Genomic DNA, 16355 nt, shown 5'->3' with positions numbered 1-16355 from the left:
TCTTTGAGAGATTGCTAAATGTCTGAGTCAATGGGAACGCCTATTACATGTTCTTTGACCTGCCAGCTTTCAGGTACAAAGGCCATGTGAGAATAGAGCAGGTAACTGACTTCTTATCGAACGACAAGGCCCGCAACGTGCTGCCTCCTGCACGTTTTACTCAGGCAGCACACACTGAGAAAAAAACACCAGCAAAACAAAAAAACCACAGAGTATTTCTAGTAGTATACTTGACTAGAAATAGTATAGTCTGCATCAGAAGCAGACGCTCTCCTGCTGTGCGCTACACGTGAGAAAGAGCAACTTGGACAATGTCCCGACCTAATTCCCTTCACACTGTCCGAGGTTCATGTGTAAAAACAGCCCCTGTTTATGCATTACCACATGTCCCAGACCGACTGTAGCACTGTAATTTTCTTTAAGTGGACAAAACACTCCAGTCAACTTGTATCATGTCTAAATAACTGTCTGAAAAATATGGCTACGCTGTGAAAATAAGTCATTTTCACAGCGTAGCAATAAAAATAAGTTATTCTGAGTCAGAAAAGAAGCAATTCCAAGCACATCAGTTTTCATTTGAAAAATATAAAACTTTAATAAAGGCTACATCTCTCAATAATTACAATAATTATAGGTCCATGTAAATCTTTAAATGAAACTCTTTATATAATGTATAATTTACAGTTTAGATAGAATGAACCAAAACAAAAAAAAAAAAGGCTGTGGTGTAAAAACAAAACACCAAAACATGATTACAGGATATTAAAAGCATAAAAATATCTTTTCAACATAAAACCCTTCTGAAAACCAAGGGATATATATTAAAACCCTGAAACAGGGTAGCACATGGTATGGCATCCATGTAGGCACAGGTGCTGTACTCATAAAACACCAGCGATCGTGTGTTTGTACGTGTTTTGTTTGTGTATGTGTGCATCACATGTGTCGGTATCCATACTTCAGAATGCATAATTACAATGTATACAGGAGCTCTGCTATATACGGTGTTATTGTAACAACATTCAAAAGATATTGGAGCCATAATTCTTCAACGTTCACTTTTTTTTGTCTTTTTTTTGTCTTTTTTGACACGCTAGCTGAACTCCTCAAAGAAGTCGTTCTCGGTGACCCAAACTGGTTCTCGTTAGCACAAGTCATTTTGGTGTGGGGGCTGTAAACACTGCCATTATTAGGTGGTGCAACTTGTGCTCCGGGTCTCGTCTCTGTGTGTAATCTACAACGGTTTCTACCCCCCATCCCTGTGCAATGCCTGGTTTACAAACAAAGGCACAACAAAAAAGATTGAACTTTGTCGCTCTAGACAAAGCGAAAAGGAGGGGGAGGGAGGGAGGCCGAGAGGACGAGGGAGAGGAAATGCTAGTGTGAAAAACTTGCTTATTATAAACTATCAGCAGCATATAAGACTGGGATTGACCATTAAAAGAGTGGAGGGAGTGCGCCTCGGACAAGACCACCGCTAAGTTTGGGTCAGACGTGGCTACAAGGCTATAGGAAGTGCTAGGCTAGCGTCACGTCCTCTGTGTAACTTAGAACACTAAACTATATCACCACAGTATTCTCCCAACATTCAAAGCAGCTTACCCATTGGCTGTAAAAAAGGGAGGGCGAGGAACACAGGTTTAAGAAGACTCGGGGGAGGGGACAACAGGGGGAAGGTCATTTTCAATAAATACTTAATAAAAACTTTCAACTCATGACAAAAAGCATCTATATATATAATACATGTATATATACATATATGCATGTATGTATATGCACACGTATGGACGTTTTTGTAACGATGTTGGAGTGTAATGTTAAGAGCAGGTCGGTGGCGCTGCGCATTCACCTCCTGCAAGTCCATCAGTCTGTCACACATCACAAGACAACAGTCATCTACATCTTCAGTGGTTATATTCAAGAAGAGGCGGGGTCTCGCGCCCGCCACTGGCCTCCGGTCATCATCGTCATCCTTGGATTGGTCTGTCATTCCCTTGTGTTTCTAAGGCTGATTGGCTGAGAAAGTCAGGGAGGGGCAGCGCCTCCTCTGTGTTCGGCATACTTCATTGGCTCGTCTTCCTTCAATCGCTCCTCTTGTGCTGGATATATTAACTCTGTTTAGCTTAATATTAAGAAAAAGAAACAAACAAAGAAACCAAAAAAAAGGAGTCCAGAGTGTTCTTGTAAATTACAGTCTCTTGCTCAAGTGATTTAGCTTTTGGTTGGGTGGGGGGAAGGGCATTAGTTGGTTGGCACAAAGTGGCCTTTAGTCCATCCTCTCCACCTTGCCCAGGACCTTGCCCTCATACATGGGCAACACAGTGGCATCCTCCCACACCTCCTCGAACACTGCACCGCACTCAAACTCATCACTCGCCTTCTTGAAGTAGTACCTGAGAAGGGAAAAACAAAAAAGAGAGGTTTGTGATTAGAAAACGTGGAGCGTAGGTGAGAACTCAAACAAAACCTGACAGAGTGGCAGCAGGATGCATCTGATGTATTTCATCGCGTTTTAAAGCGCTTTGAGGCACCTACACGACTACTTACATATACACGCTCGCGCACAACTCCCTTTAGTCCAAATCAAACACAGACACACACACTCTGAGAGCCAGAAATGGATCCTGCTCAAAACAACTTAGTCATAGCCTTCAATGCCATCCCTGCTCACTTCAAAGGTAGAGCCTGACTCCACATCACACCGCTGCGCAAACAGAGTTGAACCCTCCGTTTACACACTCCCTGTGATAATTCAAGCTGCTAGAAAAAGCCTGTTTGTGTGCGTGTTCATCTATGTGTGCTCATCCACTTGTTCATCCTGACTGCTAGCCATTCTGCAAATGCCTTTCTGTCCTGTAAGGCCTTATTAAAGTTGAAGGGTTAATTAGAGGCTGTCTTAAGCGCCCCCCCTAGCCTCTCTCTCTCTCTTTTTCTCTCTTCTTCAGTGCCTTCCCTCCCTCTCTGTGTCTCCATGGCTTATAATTGGGCTGGCTGTCAAATGAAGGGCATTTCTGTCACACAGGTTGACATTTCAGGTGCCCGAGAGTCTGCTTGTGACTGGAAGACTGCGCTCTGCTGTCTGCACGTAAACACACACGTACTATGTTTCCCTGTTACGCACACACACTTCGGGCAGCTTTCCGATCACCAGCCGAGAACAGAGGAAAAAAGAGGCAACAGGAAGGGAAGAAAGCAGGGGGAAGCAGAGCGGAGGCCTTCCCCGGCTCGGTGAGTGGGTGTGATGGGTTGGATGCGTGCCGAGACTGAGGGGCTTTACCCTAGAAGGGGGAGGGAGGGTGGCGACTGCTCAGACGGGCTCCTGGAGGTCAAGGGGTCACCTAGCTAACCCACTCTTCTTCTTCTCTCAAGCAGAGATAACTCACAGGGTATAGCTTGGTTCCAGTGACTGTGAAGTCTCCTGGAGCTCCTAATGATTTCTCCTCTCTACTTTAAACCCAGCAAAAGATCAGCAGGAGGGGATATAATGATAAGCTTTGTAATGGAAAAATGCCTCATTTTGCCCATGTGTGCCTGTGTTCAGAATATAAAAAAGGAGAAAAAAGGGGGAAACGGCTCACTGTTTTATGAGCTCAGCTTAGAGTCATTCAAACAACACATGTACAGAGGGGCGTACGAAAATGTACACATGCAGCCGTACTTTCCTTGTTGATTGTTACACACAAATAAAAGAGAGAGGGGCCCGCTTTATCACAGCTGCAAAACTTAAATCTGTACTACAGCGTGCAGGGGTGCGACAGCAGCGATAGTTTTCTTTAATCATCTGACATTTATGCACACTTTTCCTCTGTTGATTTAACTTTCTGGTTTAATTCATTGTTTCATTCCTAGCTCTCGAAGCGTGTTACCCTTTTTTAAAATTATTAATAGAAGAAAACGCTACATTTTCACTCACAAATAGTTCAAAGTCATCACTTTGTTGCAGAGAGTGAGACAGAGAGACACAGGAGTCTTTCCATTGGAACATGTTTTATGTGGCAGGATTTTTCTCTCTTCACAACATCTGGCACCAATATCGTCTGGCAGAGCTGCGGCGTACTGTTCTCAGCTGTACTGCTGCCATGTCCAAATTAACCAACTCCACACATTCTGCTGCCATTGAAGCCAGACGCTTCATCCCCACCTCCCCCCCTTTTCATTCGCTCGCTGAAGAGTTATGGGATAGCAGGGGTGCAACGACTTGTGTTTTGCAGGCCTTCTTCTTCTTCTGTCTTGCCTAACAAGCAGATGTGACTAAAACCTGATGTTCATGTCACGGGCATTCAAAGCTACATTTGTTTTCAGAGGCACTGGAACAACTTTTTTGATAAATTAAGGTTGAACTTCCTGGACTGTGGAACCCCTGATTCACAATTTTCTTTAAAACTGTCTATTACTTTTGAAACTAACTTAAGTCTTCACTATGTGAAGGAATTTCCCCTCATCATTTCAAACAGGAGGTATTTCTCCTGCATTAACTGTCATTAGAAGAAGAAGGTGCCTCCAGCATTTGATTCTAATGCCTGATGCAATAGTGTGGAGGAGGAATTTGAGGGCCTTGCAATGGTCTTTGTGCACAAAATAAAATGGCCCAGGCATCAAAGCCATATTTATTAAGGCTGCCTAAGCATGGAAATCAGTACCAGATGTGAGAAAAAAAAATTGCTGCAGAATATCCCCTCTGCTCCCCTCCCCGATTTTTGTAAGCTTCGAATACAGCGGATCAGCCCAGTTTCTTTTCAACTATCAGGCTCCAGTATTTCACACTCCCACTTAGCAGACAAGCACATAAAAGCACAATAACAAATGCCCATCCAAACACAGATGACTAACCCTGTCGTGACGCTAAACACATCCGAGCATGTATCTGCTAGTGTGATCTGTGCGCACTTTCCAGTGGCGCATGCTTACCGGTAGTTGCCTTTCTTGCTAAGCTGTTCCTTGAAGTGGCCCAGGGTGAGGCAGTGGGTCTTCATCATGCTGCGATAAGGAATTTCCTCTCCACAGAAAAAGTAGGTGACCACCAGCTCCTTAGACCTGAACATGCAAAACCAAAATTGTAAGATTTAAAACTTGCTTGTTTTCAGTTGGCTTTAAAAATCCACCACATTCACTGACATATATATGAAGGGGGCTGATTATTTTTGAAGAACCAGGGGCTATTGGGCAATGTGGGAGAGAGGTAGAATGTCACATCTAATCCTATTTTTCTTTAAGAAAGAAGTTCAAAGACAAAGCAAAGCTGACTCTCTAAGAAGAGAGGAGAATGAAAATCTGAGAGTGAAAACTCATAAATGACAGAATGACAAAATAAGTGAGTAATGGTGTTTGGAAAACTAGAAAGTAATTGTGAAAGTAATAAAGACTGAGCTTTAGAAACAAAGGATTTAGCAAAAGTAGAAATAAAAGAGCTCTTACTCGTCTGCTTGGACTCCAGGGCTGGCTAAAGAGTTGCTTCCCGTGGGGAAGACAGCTGCCGGGTGGTTCCTGTCTCTCTGAAGGTTGCTGGCTCCAGTTGAATGTCTGTGAAAATCACAAGATTAATGACAAATCAATATTCTTCTTATAAATACAAAGAAAAGAAACGGGACTTCATTTATAGAGTGTTGTGTTGTAGCAAATCAAGTGCACAACTGTTTTGTCTACAAGGTTTCCTACCTTTGTTTTGGTGGCTTGGAAACCTCTTCTAGTCTGCGACAGGCTTCTTCTAGCTGTGCCAGGGTGTTGGGAGGGGGTAGGGGTGGCATTGCTGGGTCCTGAATGAAAGGGTGGCCTGGGTGATGGCCACGGAGGTGAGCCCCGTTGCCAATGCCACCACCACCCCAAGATGAGGAGGTTCGACCAGGCAGGGTCTTGGAGTCGAGCGGGTTGGACTTCTTCAGGCCTTGAGTGCTGTTAAAACAAAAAAAGAGTCAGCCTCTTGAGCTGAGAACTCAGTGCACTTTTCTAAAGATCATTTCGTGCAAACAGACACTTACCTGTGTGGCTTGTGCTTTCCCTGCCTCTCACTCTCTAGGATCCACTGCCAAACATTCTGAGAGCGGTCGGTGGCAACTAGAGGAAGGCGTGGTGAAGACACGCCCTCATCGGAGGCCTTCACTGGCCGTTTGGACAAAGTGCTGCAGCGACTGGAGGAAGAAGGCAAATTAGCATCAGAGGAAGAGCAGCTCATCACAGGAAACATTTAAGGGACGGCTTATAAGTAAAACTCACGCAGGTGTGAAGTCGGAGTAATTGGCGCCCCCTTGAGGGCAGAGGCACTGCACACGCTGAGCCGCCTCGGCCTCGATTTGCTCCTTGGTCTTTGGCCCAGCGTGGTGATGGTGAATGTAGTGGTGGTGGATGTGCTTTGTAGACTGCCTGCCTGTCATCAGCACCTTAGAAGCCCCAGGATAAGCACCAAAGAAGGGCCCGTGGCCAGATGACACCACAGCACCCGTCCGGTCTGGCGAGCGTGAGCGTGGCGAGTGGCGAACCACTCCTGGTGACTGGCAGCCAGGTGTCTTGAGGACACGTGAAAGGTGCTCGTCTAGGATAGCTTGAGGATCTTCCTCACACTGGCTCGCAGACGGGAGCAGGGGGTGTTGGAGGGAGGTGCTGCTGATAAGGTCGTTGCCCTCCTCCCTTTCCTCCTCCTGGACAATGAAAAGAGAATTTGTTACAATTTATAGCAATTGACAAAACATTCATACAGTCACATGTGGGAAATGCAGCCAGCAGAGAAATTCATGTCTCAGCTTACACCAACTTATAGCTATCGTTCTCTGAAGTCAGTGAGAGCAAACGCCTGGATAACTTGATTTGAGTTTCCTTTTTGCCGTACTGTTATCTTCGCTAACAGGCTTTGGGTGCGCTTCATCTATAATGCAGAGTGTGCCTGTGCTGCACAAAGAGACTGGCACTACACATATTCAGCAAACGTGCCACTGGAGAGTAACTAAGTACTAACTATTTGAAGGAACTTCAAGTGTGTCTAGAAACATAAGTTTGAAAGTTCCTCCAGATGAGGGGAGGACATGGAGGAAAAGCAACTAAACCAAGACAGACTTTAAATCCCTTGGTCTGTACCCCGTTCTTCAACATGCTCAAACTGGAGTAAAGGCTTTTGTAGTGCAGCACAGAACCACTGCCTGAGCTAACTTGGATACAAGATACAATTTCCAAATAGCAGTAAGTGGAAGTAAGTGGAAGTGTCAGACTAGTTAGAACATTTTTGAGAGCACCCATACCTCCTGGATCTGCTGCAGCCTCTCCTCCAGTGAGCTCATAGTCTCCTGCTCTCGCTTTAGCTTCTCCAGCCGGGCGATGAGTTGGGCAGCGAAGGCCGAGGGCTCAACGGGGGTCATCTCTTTAGGCAGCCGGTGTGTCCTCTGCAGGGTACACAAGACAGAGAAGAGGACACTTTAGAGTGTGTGCTAGTGTAACGACTTAGTGTTTCTGATGGATGCAATATGGTGCATTAATCCACTGCCCTTGCCCTAATCCTATCTTGTTCCAAAAATCCTGCTACTATTCCAAAGGCCTAATCCACATGCCCTTGCCCTCGAGCTAACCTGAACCTTCTCCGCTGCCCATCCCTCCCTAGATCTTCTCATGCCCAGTGCCCTTGGCAGTGCCAGGCTGCTGGGTGAGGGGGAGAGAAGGGGGTAGCAATGGCGGGGTAGCAGTTGGTCTCGCTCGGAGGGGAGGCCCCCTGCCTGCACCCTCTGTAGCCCGACCAAGCCATCAGCTAGGCAGCCTCTGAAGTCAGCACACTTCAAAGGGCCCTTGTCAAACATCAAACGCACACTAGGGGTGGGAGGGACATGCAGCTTTAAATCTCCGAATAAAAGCCAGATATCGACAGAGAAGAGAGAGCGAGGAGAGAGGGGAAGAAAAGGGAGAGGGGACAAAATTAACAGTGAGAAAAAAGAAGAGGATTGAGACGTACATTCGTGAAGTGGCAATGGTGGCAGAGAGAGAGAGGGAGAGCGCGAGACAGAGAAGGAGGGAAAAGAGGGAGGGAGAGGATAGAGGAGTCAAATACTGGGAAGATCTGAGGGGAAGTAGTAATTTATTTCCCGGCTGCATGCAGGGCAGCTCAGAGGTACTCTAGTCACATTATCCTCCTTTTTCTTTAACTATATGCGCCGGCTTCTCTCTCTCCCTTTCTTACTTTTTTGTTATTTGGCACACTGGCTTTCTTGATTTTGACTCTTTTTTTGTTGTTCCTCTCATCTCTTTGTAAACACGATGAAGGGAAGAAGAAGAAAGGCAAGCGGAGCTGCTGGCAAAGGAGCGCCAGCCCTGCACGGGGCCCCCGCTGCCTGGGGCTGGTGCATCATGGGAGACAGAGCCATCTCCAAATCAGGAGGGAGACATTAAAGGAGTGCAAGTGGGAAAGGAAAAGAGAGAGACTGAGAGAGAAAAAAGACAGAGAGGAAGAGAGAAAAGTGCGTGCTTGTGTGTGTGTGTGTGTGTGTGTGTGTGTGTGTGTGTGTGTGTGTGTGTGTGTGGGGGGGGGGGGGGGGGGGGGGCGCATTACTGTCAAATCCATGCACAAACACACACAAACACACACCTGTGTTTGGATATGAAGACAAAAGAATTTAATATTTATTTTCTTGCCTCTGCTAACCTGTGTCAATCTGTTTTGACCCAGTTCCTTAAACCTTTTCACAACAACTTCAGAAGGTCAAAAAAATATATCTTGAATTCATCAGCACACACAACCTGACCCAAATACTGATGGGACGAGATGGGAATACAGCAAAACTGGAACTGAATAGTGATGTGTCTCCTATTCATGTGCTGGAATTTAAATCGTAGTTTCAATAGCCGTACAGTTATTACTATTCCAGAAAACTTTGTTGTATGTTTTCAACACTACAACACTATCAGCTTTGTGACCTACAGTGACAGAGACGTGACAGCGTTTACATTAACAGCCCCAGAGAAGTGACTCTAGATGTGGGAAGAAGGGGGATTTGAAACAGCAGAAGAAGAACCAAAGTAATAGGCAAACCCTGCCGCCTTTAATGTGAAACTAGCGAGGGAACGAAATACAGTATTCTGTCACAACGCGAGCTCTGAAAATAAATACATAAATAAAGTGCAACTCCTTGAGGGGATTAGGACCCAGTTGTCTGTCAGTTGTGTAAAAGTTTGAGTTCACCAGATTACGAAAAAAGAAACACTAAGACAGGAAGCGAAACTTAAGGAAGTAGGACTTACTGGAAAGTGGGGTAGCGTAACCTGGCCATTGATCTTGACGCTGCGGTGCATCTCTCGCTGAAGCTGCTTCTTGGTACCCAGCTTGTAAGGAGGGATTCCATCTCTGTAACACAAAAAGACGCCATACATTTACATTAACTAATAAAAGACAATGAAGACCACACAAAATGACCTTATTTAGAAGTCGCTGACTATAATCATCCACCCGGTTTTGGATAGTTTGCCGATACTCATCACACATGTCACACTACCTCTACATTAACCACTGGTGCATTAGCACTATTAGCCCGTCTTTGCGGAGGAGGGCCATTTGGCAGCAGCTCATCATGGAAGTTACTGACACCACCCAGAAATCACTCACTGGGCAAAGTACTGCTAAATCAAAAGGCCAGGGATCCCTTGAAGCCAAGACAAATAAAAAAAACACATAACAAAACACACCAGGACAATGGCAGGGATATGCAAAACATCTCACTGTAGGCTTCAAAAGAAGAGCCCCACTGATAAGATTACATTGGCTCGTGTCAGCCCTGACTGTGGTTATTCAAAAAGCAAAACAATTATCACCAAACTGAGCAACTTGTTAAGAGTCAGAAAGTACAACAGACTAAAGCAGCCTAGCAAAAACTGTGATATATTAACATGAAAATAAAGATAGAGCCAGGAATGCTAGAAGTCTCGGGACAATTAGGCATTTATTCTGGGAATCTCATTCTCCGTTTTTCATTCTGTCTGCTTTTCCAGTCAGTTGCCACTTAAGCTGGGCCAATTATCTTGGCCGTTTTGGCTGCTCAGAAGTGCCTGACCTAGCCCAAACGCTACTTTTTCTGCTGCCTCTTTGAAATCTCACACTCATGCACATATGCACCCGCTGCCATCTTCGTTTGGCAAGCGCTCTGCTGTGAGCCTCTGATCTCAGCAACATCAAAAGGCTGGTTTGTAAGATAAGGTAATGTTTGAAGTTGGTGCTGCAGCATTCCCCAGCGTCCAAGTAAATCCATAAATAAGATATAAGCAAAAAGAGAAGAAAAAAATCCCCCTCCCACCCCATCTTCCACCCCCTTCCAAATCCTTCTCTTCTTGTTCTTTATCTGGGAAATGAGATTCAAATTTGCAGTTTTAACCACTATAAAAGGACACACAATCAAATTGTTCCCTTGAATGAGAGCCGGAGAGAGACAAGAGCTCAGGACAAGAACCAGAAAGATCTCTATGTCAAAGACTTTGTAAAGAACTGTTAAAAGGAGATGACTTTGACACATATCCTTGTTCAACAATTAGACATTTTTTTGTATTTCTGTGCAAGATTTTCAGTGTGACATTGTCAAGAAGAGTCAGACAGTGAAGCCAGGCTGCCGATATCACCTGTGTTCCAGCGAACTTCTTGTAAGAGGGGCCTGCTTCCAAAATCAATGCTTCACAAACTGCACCCTTGAGACTACAAGCCATCATCCCTCAAGGCGCAGGAAGAAACACAGGAAACTCTTCAAAAGTAAAACTCAACAGCCCAGAGGAACTCGTGAGCTAACAAGAACCCCCAAATTAGAGGCAAAACATCCCAAACAAAGCTCGCCAACTTCCCCCTCGCTAACTATGTTTTTAACAATCCAAACTGTCCCCACCCCAGCAAACCATGTGATGGCTGAGCGCTTTGTCCAGGTTGGAGAAGAGAAAACATACTCTTTCATGGTTTCATGGGCCCTTACTTTATGGGGATCTCCTATTCAGTTGTGCAAGTCATTTTCAAAGCAGCCAGCCACCCTCTTATCCCGCTAAGCTCCCCTCACCTAACAATAGGCTGAAAGCGATTCAGTTAAGCCCTTTATACTCCGTGCACTTTATTTTCTCACTCCCTTGCACTTCGAGCCTCACCACTCCTGCTATTGGCTCTGGAGAGTGGAGGAGAGAAGCTGTGAAGCGCTGGGAGGTGATTTTTTTTCAGGGGTGTCCCTGCCTGGCCGTGAGGGGCGGGGGGGTTCCTTATGTCTTGTCCCAAGGTCTAGAAATGAGTAACCCCTGTGAAAGCCTCGCAGACACATGATCTCAGCACGCCACAGAGGCCAGTGGCAGGAAACCGACCCACCATGTGAGTAAGCCTTCTTTCATTTGGTGCCAACATTTTTCAATGAGTTTGTCTTGAGGCCCGAATGGCCATTTCCCTCCCCCCTCTCCTTCAGCTCTTCAAAGGGAAAAAGCGATTAGATAATATAAAAAAAACAAGTCTGTTGTGGCAGAAGGGTGGGTGGGATGGATACATATCAACTTTGAGGAAAATGAGGCAACACCCCCACCCACATCAAGACGTTCTCATTTTTTTCCTCTCCTCTCTACAGCCTGTAACACATCAGAATAAACTTCAAAAGGTCTTCAGACATAATGACTTTCCCAGAGTTATCTCCCTGGAGGCCACAGCAACAACTGCACATTAATAGAATTACCTGGAGTCAATCATAGAGGATAATTGAAATAAATTACAGACCATTATTTTGCAACAGTGCAGTCCCCTGGCCCCAAGAAAAGCTGATTCTGTTGAAGTACAAGGCCAAATATTTTTCTTCACACCCCTACACTTTTTCCTGGAAAGTTGATGACTGAAATCTGGACCAGGCACGTTCAGATACTGGTGGAAATAAGAAAATTCCCAGACCTTTGGCCACTGTGAGTTGAAAGGAAATGAGCTTTTTGAAGCTGCTACATCTCCAGAGCCAGCTGGGTTTCAAATGAAACTGATCGGGTTTTGATTCCATTTTTTTTTTTTTAAATGCAAACACTTACACACTGCTGTCTGTCATCGACATGGAATCATCTGTTGTGGCATCGCTGGAGATCTCGCTGTCATTGGCACTGGTGGCAGGGGCAAAAATGTAGCCAGAGTTCACAAAGTACGGGCTGGCGGGGTCTCCTCGGCGGTGGGACCTGTGAATGATCCGGGAAAACATTTGCCTAGAGTTATTGTGATGTCTCTAGATATCAAATCAATACAGTTAAAAGAGGTGACACCCCTGGGGTATGGGGGTTGTGTTTATTTGCTGTTTCCTGCTGTTGTTTGTTATATCATAGTTATAAAAATGATTTGTGTCTGCTTGGACTTTGTCTTGCCGTCTTTCTCTGCAGATATCTCTGAGTCACTTTACTGAGAGTTTGGGGCCTGAGGAATGTGACAACAGTGCAATAGATGGAGCTGTAAGTCCTCTTTTTTCTTGCCTCGTCTAGTATCACTCTCTCTTTCATGTTTTGCCTCCCTAAAATACAAGCATTCAGTTTTGGGGGGTGGTTATGGTTGGAGTGGGTGAAATGAGCAGCCGTGCTGTGTGTGAATGAACACCAGCGTTTCCCTTCTTTCTCTCTCCTCTGCTATCCCTCTACTCTTTCGCCATACTCCTGCTCTTTTCCACTTTGAAACTCCACTCTTGTTCCTTGGAGTGTTTTCTCCTCCATACCCTCCCTCTTTTATCTCTCTCTTTCTCTCTCTCGCTATCATCCAGTCTGGGGCCCCTCCTCTACCAACTCTCCCCTGCTTTCCTTTCTAAAGTCTCTCTCTTTCCCTGTCTTTTTACTCTCTCCTGCTGTGTTGCATTCCTGTTCCACTAGTGAAGGGGGTGGACAAGGAAGAAAGAGGGAAGAAGAGGGAGGGGGAACGAGCTTTAGAGGGGGAGTGAGAAGGAGAGAGGGAAAGGGGGAAGGAGGGCCCCTTTCTTTATGAGAATGCCTTCTGCCGGCAGTGCTGAGGAGAACCCCAGCATGACTAAAGCCGTAGGCCCCAAGCACAACCCTGACCTTTGGAAGGTCCATGCAAAGAGTCAGGTATTTAGCACAGCTGGCTCCTCACCCCCCCCCCCCCCCCCTCTCTCTTTCTCCATCTCTTTTCTTTCTTTCATGATCCCCCCTTCCTGTATTCCCCCCTTTCCCTCCTCTTGTCTCTCCATGTCTCCCTCCAAAGCATGCTTAGTCTCTGTCAGACAGATTTTTCTGTTAAAAAAGGAGAGATAAAAGTGCTGGGCAGAAAAGAAAGAGGAAGGAAAACACTGACACACACAATCTATGGCAGAGTGGGATTGGTGGTTGAAGCTGCGGAACTGAGCTGAGGATGTTTTTGTTGTTGTGTTTCTGTATCACTTTGGAGTTTAGTGTTGGAGGTTTCTCAAAAAGAAGGGGAAAAAAGAATCTGTGCAGTGGCAAAATTAGTTCCACATGTTTGAGATGGAAATTGGTTGACCTAAAGGGATGGTGAGGGGCAGGCAGGGGGAAAGGGGGAGAGTGTGGGTGACGGAAGGGAGAAAGGGGCTCTCTCTCCCCCCTGCTTTTCTTTTAGTGAAAAATAAGAATGCAGGGGATCACACCAGGAGAGCAGGATATGCCCACATGTCAACAAAACCCGTGCTTATTGGTTCCTAACCCAACACGGTCACTTCCAAGCAAATGAGCAACTGTGCTAAGATGTTATCTGACATCTGCTCACATGAAGGCTAAAACCCTCGAGGGAGTCCTTAGGTAGACTTATTGCACTCAATCAATTAGTTTTGTACACTGTTATTAAAAAAGTTGGGCTTGAGACAATTTTTATCTCAGCTCATTAAATGTTTAGATAACTTGACAGGAAAAGTATGGATTATCTATAAATTGCACTTTTCCTACCAAACCACAAGACATTGTCAAACCTCTAAGTAATAATTGCCTCCAGATGTGAGGACAAAGTAGTTGAGTGGAAAAAATAAGTACCCTTTGATGGAGGTTCATGCATAAAATCCACTTTTTGAAAATGTTCCTGGCTTGAAAAGATTTCAGCTGTTGGACAATGTGTGGGACGAGCTCTTAAGATAAAAGCACAAATACTTTGCACAAACAGTTCTTTCATCTCTGACCAAGAGAACAATATCTCCGCTTGGCATAAGACTGACTGCACAAGTTCTTTTAACTCTCTATTACCATTTCTATGTATAAATGAGATTTTGTGGCAGTATACACCAGCTCTACGGGTTATGGAGCAGAACAAAGAAGGAAAAAAAAGCTGAAAAACTTTACAATAGCACATCATACTGTTTAATGTAGCTGTAACAGTCATGAGGTTTGGTGTCTAAATTCATTCCTGAACCGGAGGAAGGGTTTCAAAGCACAGGAAACTTGAGCAAGCCAGCAGAGGGCTGCCTGCAAGACACCATTTACTTAAAAGGAAGGCTCAGATGCATTGATGTTTTGTACCCACCCCGCCCCTCCACCCCTCCAACCCCTTGACTAACTGCAAGGCAGGAGGGCACAAATATACAGGCATGTTCCTCTGAGACCCTTTGATCAAGTGCCTTTACCTCTCTCGCAGGCATTTGTGAAATACCTGCCACATATTCAGTGTAGTTTAACTAATGAGGGATCATGACCACAGTAAGCAATGCTCAATAAAGCAACAAGCACTGAGAAGTAATTACACAGGCATGCACTTCTAGGTGGGCGCTGCTCTTACCTGCAACTGTTTTCCAGCACTTCAGCTGCTGTCCGGATGGTAGCGGTAGCCCTCAGGTTTTTGGCAGACAGTCCGACCACAGACCCTAACGTTTTTGCCTTCAGGTCGTTACAACTCCATTCCTCTTCTTCCATGAGAGGAGGAAGGTATCCGCACATCAGCTTGAGACTGCCAAGACCGCCGTGGTTCATGTATGCCGCGTTCTCGCAGCCGGTGCGCACGTATTCGAGGTATATGTCAGAGGTCAAAAACATCTGGTATGCATTCTCTTCCATGTTGGACTGAATTTCCGTCTGTGCTTGGTCAAACATGGACGAGTCTATTTGTTGTTTCTTAATACTATCCCTTATGAAGGCCTTGGTGGCCGGTTTCAGTTGCTTGGCGACAATGCTGTTGTTCTCGATGTACCGCTTGAAAATAACTTTGGCAACTCGCAGCGTTTTGGTATCCTTTAAGTCCATTTGCCTGAAGCCGTTGCAGGCGAACCAAAAGTCCAAAGTGTCCACGCAATTCTCCCGCTCCAAAAAGGTCTTAAAGAGGTGAGCGCCGTCTTGGTCGCCCAGGAGAAAATGCAGCGACTTTGTCCACCGGACTAGAGGCGAGTCCGGGGACGCGCTGCCCTCTGGCTCCCCGAGTCCATCCTCGTTCCTCCGCGGTGTGGAGCCGGGAGGAGCGGAGGCGGCGGGGATATCTTTAACCTTGCTCTGGGCTCTCATTTTGGCAGATCTGCTGGGGTTGTAGCATGACGCCTCTCCCTCCTCCCCCGGTACCGGAGGACGAGGAGCATCTTCTCGGAAGCTACTGCTGATGTGCTCCGTAAGCGCCCTGCTCATGGCTCCAGCTCTGGTTGCCGTGTGAGAGTGCCGTCGTGCCTCCACTGAGCTCCAGCCTAATCCTCCTCACTCTCTAAAAGCAGCAGGGGAGCTTCTCAGCTCCTCTTCACTCTGAAACACAAAGTATTGATCTAATCAAAGCCAGATCCTGCTGAACTTCAAAGAAAGACATCAAGTAAACAGTCCCTTTCAAAAAAACCTCGCCGGGTTCACAGAGAAAGGAAATATGAAAGGCTTTCTTCGTTTCATTTATCTATTTATAATCTAAATGAGAGATCAACTGCAGCCTACATTCTCAACGTGCATTGATCTGCCACATCAAAACACATTTTACAAGAATAATCATCTCACACAGCCACACTCTTCACCAAACCGTATTCTCACAACTGTGGCTTACACGTGTTTTCCTAACGAGTCCATGTCACAGGCTTCAACTCCAATTTATTCCCAATCTGTTTCGGACGCCCGTACTGTACCCCTTGCCTGCATCACGCACACTCGCACTCACTTCCACACTTGTCCTCACTATCCCAGAAACGAACAGCCAAACTGCACCTGATCTGCACCACAATGACCTTAAAACGCTGTAATGTGCGAGAGGTAAAAAGCCCCGCGGGAGAATCCGGTCGCCCATGCGTAAATGGAAGCGATCAGTCGCCTAAATATCTAGAAGGTTATTACAGCACATTAATAAAGCCACAGAACCGGTAACGTGTTTAAACTACCAACACGAAAAGAAACACTTAATATTAGGAGGGGAAAAAACAAAAGAAAAAAAACTGATCCCGTGCCAGAGATTTTAATCGGAGCCTGAGCGTAAAAATGCAGACTACTAAAGCACTGCCACCATAAATGAC

General features: G+C 45.7%; 1 protein-coding gene across 9 annotated transcripts in view; it reads right to left on the bottom strand.

Annotated features, from left to right (window-relative positions):
• Nucleotides 1-569: 569 nt before the first annotated feature.
• LOC146384895 (axin-2-like) overlaps nt 570-16355 on the bottom strand; it is an 87504-nt gene continuing 71718 nt past the window's right edge. For 8 of the 9 annotated variants that reach the window (XM_084930337.1, XM_084930339.1, XM_084930334.1 and 5 more), the window contains 10 exons: nt 14666-15609; nt 11986-12126; nt 9211-9313; nt 7227-7367; nt 6211-6632; nt 5976-6125; nt 5656-5889; nt 5416-5520; nt 4909-5034; nt 570-2393 (listed from right to left, as the gene is read on the bottom strand). In XM_084930337.1, the coding sequence (XP_084786463.1) occupies nt 2267-2393; nt 4909-5034; nt 5416-5520; nt 5656-5889; nt 5976-6125; nt 6211-6632; nt 7227-7367; nt 9211-9313; nt 11986-12126; nt 14666-15498 (2382 nt within the window). In that variant the 5' untranslated portion in view covers nt 15499-15609 and the 3' untranslated portion in view covers nt 570-2266. Of the gene's footprint in view, nt 2394-4908; nt 5035-5415; nt 5521-5655; nt 5890-5975; nt 6126-6210; nt 6633-7226; nt 7368-9210; nt 9314-11985; nt 12127-14665; nt 15610-15895; nt 16048-16355 lie in introns of those variants that run through there. The other variant, XM_084930343.1, reaches the window with a different exon arrangement.

This window comes from Perissodus microlepis, chromosome 6, assembly GCF_051167445.1.
Source record: "Perissodus microlepis isolate ML-2025 ecotype Zambia chromosome 6, ASM5116744v1, whole genome shotgun sequence".
Classification (NCBI taxonomy): domain Eukaryota; kingdom Metazoa; phylum Chordata; class Actinopteri; order Cichliformes; family Cichlidae; genus Perissodus; species Perissodus microlepis.
This window is presented reverse-complemented; position numbering and strand designations above follow the sequence as displayed.